Raw genomic sequence first — 6,282 nt, 5'->3', positions numbered from 1 at the left:
TTTGCCCGCTGTCATATTCATGTCATTTTCACTGTGTGGTGTATGTAAAATGAGTGTTACCTTGGCTTTATTTGAAAAAATATGATTAATGCACACAAAATTCCCAGATTACTGAGTGCCCTGTTGGTTACAGTGTTTACTTCCTTTTTAATTATATTTTTATTAAATATTTATTTATTTGTGAAAAATACTTTGTCATCTAAAGTATAAGTAAGATTATTGAACACATTTATTTGGCCCGTGGGGGCCAAACACTAAGCAGCCCAAATACACAGCTGTATTTTAATAAAGGGACTAGGGGTGCACCAATCCGATAGTCAGTATCGGTATCGCTCCGATACTGCCAATTTCTGCTGGATCGGGTATCGGTCAGACGAGACCGCTACAAATCCGATATTGTGCGTACACTATTCTGTGTAATTGTTAAGCCCCACAAAAGGCACAAAACATTATAAAGCACCATAAAGTTTTTGTGCACTATATTTCAAGTGTTCTGAGACCATAGTTCCATAGTTTAATGTGAGGTAAAGATGAATATTTAAGTCGTTATATACAAGTTCACTTAAACTCTTCTCTCCGCTGCCTGTCATCCTTCATTCAGCAAACTGCGAGTCGCATTCGGTGAGACAGTCAAGACAATGAAACTCTCTCCAGGATGATTCACTGTTCCTATTATTATACTTGATCAGTAGATAAAGATCAATGGTTTTGCACAAAAGGACTTTATCTTGCTGGAGTTTAGTACTGTTTCTAAAGCATGTTACTTTCTACCGGGTGTCTGTTAGATCACAGCACTGGAGTAGAGAGCACTATGCTGATGCGCACAGTAACTGAAATTTAAAACGGTTAAAAGAAAAGGATCAATAAACTATCGCACAGATATAATACACTACGCATCAAAATCTTCCCTTTGTGCTTTATGCGGAGTAGGGCTGTGCGATATTGAAGAAAAATGCGATATGCGATACCTTGTTAAAAATGCGATATTCGATATGCGATACGATATTGCTTAAAGTGTGTAAAATCAATTTAAATGATATTTTAAAATATTTAAAAATGAAAATTATATAACTAATTTGTTTCACATTCTTTCTTGGAAAATAAAGAATCACTATAACTTCTGAAAGTGACCAGCAGTGTTTTAGCATTACTTAAAAAGTAATGTCACAAATCAGAAAATTTAATTTTAACATCAATGTGAACATACAAACAAAAAAATTAATGACACTAATTTTATATCATTGTAACTTTGCTTTCCACACACTTTAAGTACTTCTTCATATACCACAGCAAAAACTATAGTCTGAGAAAGTTCAAACATGATTAAAGGCAAGTGAACAGTCAGTAAAAAAAGAACAAATAAAGAATTTACAAGCATAGATAAAATAAACAGTAGTATTCAGGTACAGAAATTTAATAATTAAGTGTAAAATAACACTGCATAGTGTTCACTGTATGAATTAAATTTAGATTAATCTTTGTTATAGCCGTTTTGTTGTTTTGTTAACATGAGTGACATTCAGCAGCACATATTTATAGGCTGCTGTCCCTTTAAATCCGACTGCACGGATCCAGTATAAATGATACACATCCGATTTCTTTCTCAGTGGTTTACATTCATTTAAAACATAACCGACTGCGTTTACGAGAATGATCGTCGAGACGGGTACTATTGACATAATTCTGTGTGTATGTGTCTGTTCAAACATAAGGAGGAGATGCGAAAGACGAATCAACTCGAACTCGAGTCTGAAACGCGTCTCTCTGTGTGTGTTTCAGGTGTGAGTCAGACAGCAAGACGAGACGGCAAAGAGTTGTTTTCTGCAACTTATTGCACAACTCTTTTTAACGTCAAGCAATTCTCTGCTATATGCGTCGAACTAAAACTTTGTCCTTTTGCAACGTTTTGATTTAAGTAGCCTATTATTAAAATGATAATGATAATCGCACGCCGTTGCGATATGCATATTGCGATATTTACATTTGCGATATTTCGATATATCGTGCAGCCCTAATGCGGAGCGCTGTGCGCTGTGACTCCGTCTTGCTTCAAGCGCATCATTCTGCACACAGGATGCACATAAGTTGCTGCCTCATTACTGTGCTATACATTTAAAAGAAATGCCTTTTAATTTTATAGTATATTAATTAATTAATATATAAAATATTATTTTTCATGAATGTATTTTACAACAATACAAAGAGCTATGTTTAACGTTTTACCAGATTTAGCCCTACACTTATTCACTTTTATTTGTTCCCCACTAAATAATGTTTTTTTCACTAAATGTTTAGATTTTATAAAATTATTGTGCACTCATGATTTTTCTAGAGTAACTTTTGCTACTGAATTATCCACTAACCTAGTTTTTATAGTAGTATTTTCGTCATAGATTATGATTATATATTTATTCATTTGTTGTTTTTCTTTACAATGAAGTTGTCTATATGTGGTAGATTGTGTTTAACACACAAAAGAGTGATGATCAGGTCAACACATTGAGGTATAGAAATTCTACACTGATTTGAAAAAAATAAATAAAAAAAACTGAGCTGGTATCAGATCTGTATCAGTATCGGCCGATACTCAGAATTTCTGGTATCGGTTCTGGTATCGAGCCACCCCTAAAAGGGACACAGCAACAGTGTGGATGGATGTCAGTGTTACCCAACTAATTACTATTCACAGCCCCACGCCAAAATAATTTCAAAGGTTTGTGTGAAAAATCTGGAAGTCTGATTTGATTCATTTGAATTACAGAACATCAGTCATCAGTTGAACAGTGTAGGAAGGGTATTTATGAAACTGTCTTTAGTGGCTGGACTAATAGTTCTACCTGTGGTGCGACAATGACAGTTCCATGTGATTGAAATAAATCTAGTGTACGGTTAAGGCGATGAATGGGTAAGGTGACTTTGTTTGACCAAGAAAAGAAAATTACATCTGTAATTAAATGCAATAAAAAAATACAAACGTTTTTTAAACCTTTCTTTCATAATATATCCTACATTATTAAAAGCAAAACAATGGTTGCTCCATAGTTTTGAAGCAATAGGAGTTTAAAAATCACATTATAACTTATAAAGCACATATTCGGCCCAACATGTTAACTTATGAGGCAGAATGTTCTCCAGGAACAGACACGTTATTGTTATTATTGTATTAAACAGTACAGGCAATCTGTCCAAAACAACTGACCAATTAAACTATGCTTATGAGTATCTTTCATGCAGCAAAAAAATAAAATTCGCTGTCGTTCTTTGGACAGCTTAGATCATTCTCTTTTCCCACAGCAGCATACTCTGTAACCATTTTTTTCAAACAAGCTTTGTTCATCTGATATGCATTTTAAACTACTGTAAAAGGAAATCAGCGACAGAGGTTCTCCGTTCATCGCGCACACACTCAGTGTAATCCTTCATACAGACACAGACACTTTTAATGTTTATTTACATTCAATTATAACATAACATGTTGGTGCTGATAGCCTCGTTGCGCAACTATGTCTCCAGCGACCTGTGTTTGATTCCCAACTGTAGTTCTCTGTAGTAATGCAATCTACTAAATGTTCACCCTGGTCAGCTGTATGTCAACCCTTTAACAGGTTCAGCTTGAACAGTGGCATCTTTAATAATTATAATTTAAGGCAACTAATTTTTCTTTTTGTCTGAACTATCGCTTTAAGTCTTTTTGGAAATTAACAAATGATGCCATTATTGGCTTGTGCACTGCTCAAGTAATAATTAAAAATGTGTTAGGGATAAATCTAAGACTACAACATAAATGGGAATTTACAAACTGTTGTAATGTTATGTTACCTTGTTATTAAACTTACCTTTATAGTTTTAATTGCCGATTTTGTAATCTGGGTCATCTTTGCTTTGGAGATCGGTGGCTTGTATTCATTCAGTGAGTACAGCTGAAAAACATAAAATATTGCAATTTAACGATCTTTATAATCCAAGTTATTATTTTATTCTAATGTGATCTGCTGAATGACTTTGTGTATTTACAATATATATAAACTTGTCAGTAATTCACATTTTTAAAAGCACACAACAATTAAGAAGAAATACTGCAATCGTGCATTAAAATCTCACTCTCCTCTTTTAGACAACTGTCTACTTTAACTCAAAGGAGATATGATCTATTTTTAATGTAGGTTATTTTTTTGCTTTTTCGCTAAATGTAGGCTTATATAATAGATAATAGTGCTGGGCGGTATGACCAAAAATTTATATCACGGTATTTTTCAAAATTAGATAGACCGGTTTCACGGTACATGACGGTATCGGTATTCGGTATGAACCGCCCAGCACTAATAGATAAGATAGAAAGATAAGAAAATGTATTGTCATTCTAATAATACAACGAAGTTTGTTTGTTAGCTCTCAAGAGACCAGCAGCATTGAAGAAATATAAGAATACACAAGATATTATTATATCTTATATATAAGATTATATACATCTTAAATATAATTTACACTGCTTACCATAAAATGACATATAATTGCTCATTAGATGTTTTTAAATTCCCATTTCAAACGTAAATAGCTATTTAGCTAAATGATATGATCTCAATTAATTACTTCAAATTAAAAGTTAAGTCTAACATAAAACTGAGATTAAAGCCATTTTACACTCTCAAAAATTCAGGTTTCACAACGATGCCATAGAAGCAGCATATTGGGTCCCCCAAAGAACCTTTTCGTAAGCAGTTCTTAAAAGAACCATTTTTACTTTGTGCAAAGAATATTAACCTAAAGACCATTTTGTTCAATTAAAAGGTTGAGCGAATGTTCTTCATAGAGCTACTGATGCCAGTGAAGAGCCTTTATAAGAGTGTAACGTTACTGTATGATCACTAGCACGGCTGATCGTCTGCTGCTAACTGTTAGCAATCCAGTTGTAAAAACAAAACAAAAAACAAAGGCAGTGTCTCAAGGCCTATTAGGACAACCTACAATATTTAGGGCATCACATGCCTTTCCCTGGGCTGCAGCATTTTTGTGCTGATTCGAAACGAGCCTGTGATGCCGAAAAACGCTGTAAACTTGGAACGGGCCTACGGTGCCCTGAACGCGGTGTCTAGGTAGATTGCTCACCGCATGAAGCGGAGACATTAGCGCTTATATTAACAGGACTTCCTAAAAATAGTTAAATATAACTAACGTTAAGCAATAAAATACTATAGATAAGTAAATATTACTTCAATTACTTTTAGCTGCCTGACTAGTTTTCGTCAACATGCTGTCCACTCAGGTGACGAACAAAAAAAGCCAAGCCAACTACACTAATCTGGAGCACGTAGTATTTTATCTTTCAATGTTTAAAGAGCACGCAAAGATTCAAACATACCCATCAGACTTTTAAAGATTAAATGTTGCGATTATGTAAGAAATATGATCCATGCACCGTGAAACCGGCTTGATGACAACAGCGGCCTAACGTTACCCTCGAGTTTATCGTGTCTACATTCATACAAATGAATATCATACAAACCTCGCCGTTAAACGCCTTGACGGCCTCCATTGTGTAGATTTGACACTGTTCTTTGAAACCGACCGAAACCGTTAAGCCTCTTCGTCCTTACGCCGGCCTGACACATGCATGTCCTGGAGTTATCGGTGGTCGAGATGGAGGAGGGCGCTAATATGGCTGACAACGCGAAGACAAACACAGACCGAATCATCATTGAGTCGACTCCTCCAGAGAGAGAGAGAGAAAGAGAGAGATTCATTGGTTGGGGAAATGAACAATGCCCTGTAAATCATCAGAGCCTGAGGTGCCCAAACCTTTTAAAACGAACTTGATGGGCCGAATGTAAATGTTGCATTATATCCAACTATATTATTTTAAATTACACATTTTTCAACAAGATTCAACAACATTCTATATTTCAAAATAAAATAAAAAATGTTAAAACAAAAAGATAAATTAGAAATGAAGATACTGTTTTAATGTTTGGGGGCGGGGGGTGCCGTTGGGGAGGCGGGCCGCCCCCCTAAAATAATGGCAGGGGAAACACTGAATGATATAGGGATAATGTTTTTTAATTATTATGTATCCATATTTTTAGTGAATAGTCATTTTCAAGGACAGTCACCTTTATTTGTATAGCGCTTTATACAATACCGATTGTGTAAAAGCAGCTTTACAGTGTCAAACAGGAAAATAGTTTGTCAATAATGCAAGAAGACAATAACAGAGTAATTTTTCAGCTAAAGTCAGTTCATTGATGATTCAGAGATGTCATCATCCAATTCAGCTCTCATCCAATA

General features: G+C 34.9%; 1 protein-coding gene across 2 annotated transcripts in view; it reads right to left on the bottom strand.

The window, feature by feature from the left end:
• Positions 1 to 5,838, bottom strand: part of LOC107749595 (protein SCAF8-like) — a 60,999-nt gene extending 55,161 nt beyond the window's left edge. For both annotated transcript variants that reach the window (XM_016564766.1, XM_016564767.1), the window contains exons 1-2: positions 5,504 to 5,838; positions 3,837 to 3,920 (exon numbers count right to left, since the gene is read on the bottom strand). In XM_016564766.1, coding sequence (XP_016420252.1) covers positions 3,837 to 3,920; positions 5,504 to 5,533 — 114 coding nt within the window. In that variant the 5' untranslated portion in view covers positions 5,534 to 5,838. The remainder of the gene's footprint in view (positions 1 to 3,836; positions 3,921 to 5,503) is intronic.
• Between the last annotated feature and the right edge of the window lie 444 nt (positions 5,839 to 6,282).

This window comes from Sinocyclocheilus rhinocerous, unplaced genomic scaffold (assembly GCF_001515625.1).
Source record: "Sinocyclocheilus rhinocerous isolate Xijiao unplaced genomic scaffold, SAMN03320098_v1.1 scaffold2817, whole genome shotgun sequence".
Lineage (NCBI taxonomy): Eukaryota > Metazoa > Chordata > Actinopteri > Cypriniformes > Cyprinidae > Sinocyclocheilus > Sinocyclocheilus rhinocerous.
The sequence above is the reverse complement of the archived record's forward strand: the minus strand, read 5'-3'. Positions and strand labels throughout refer to the sequence as shown.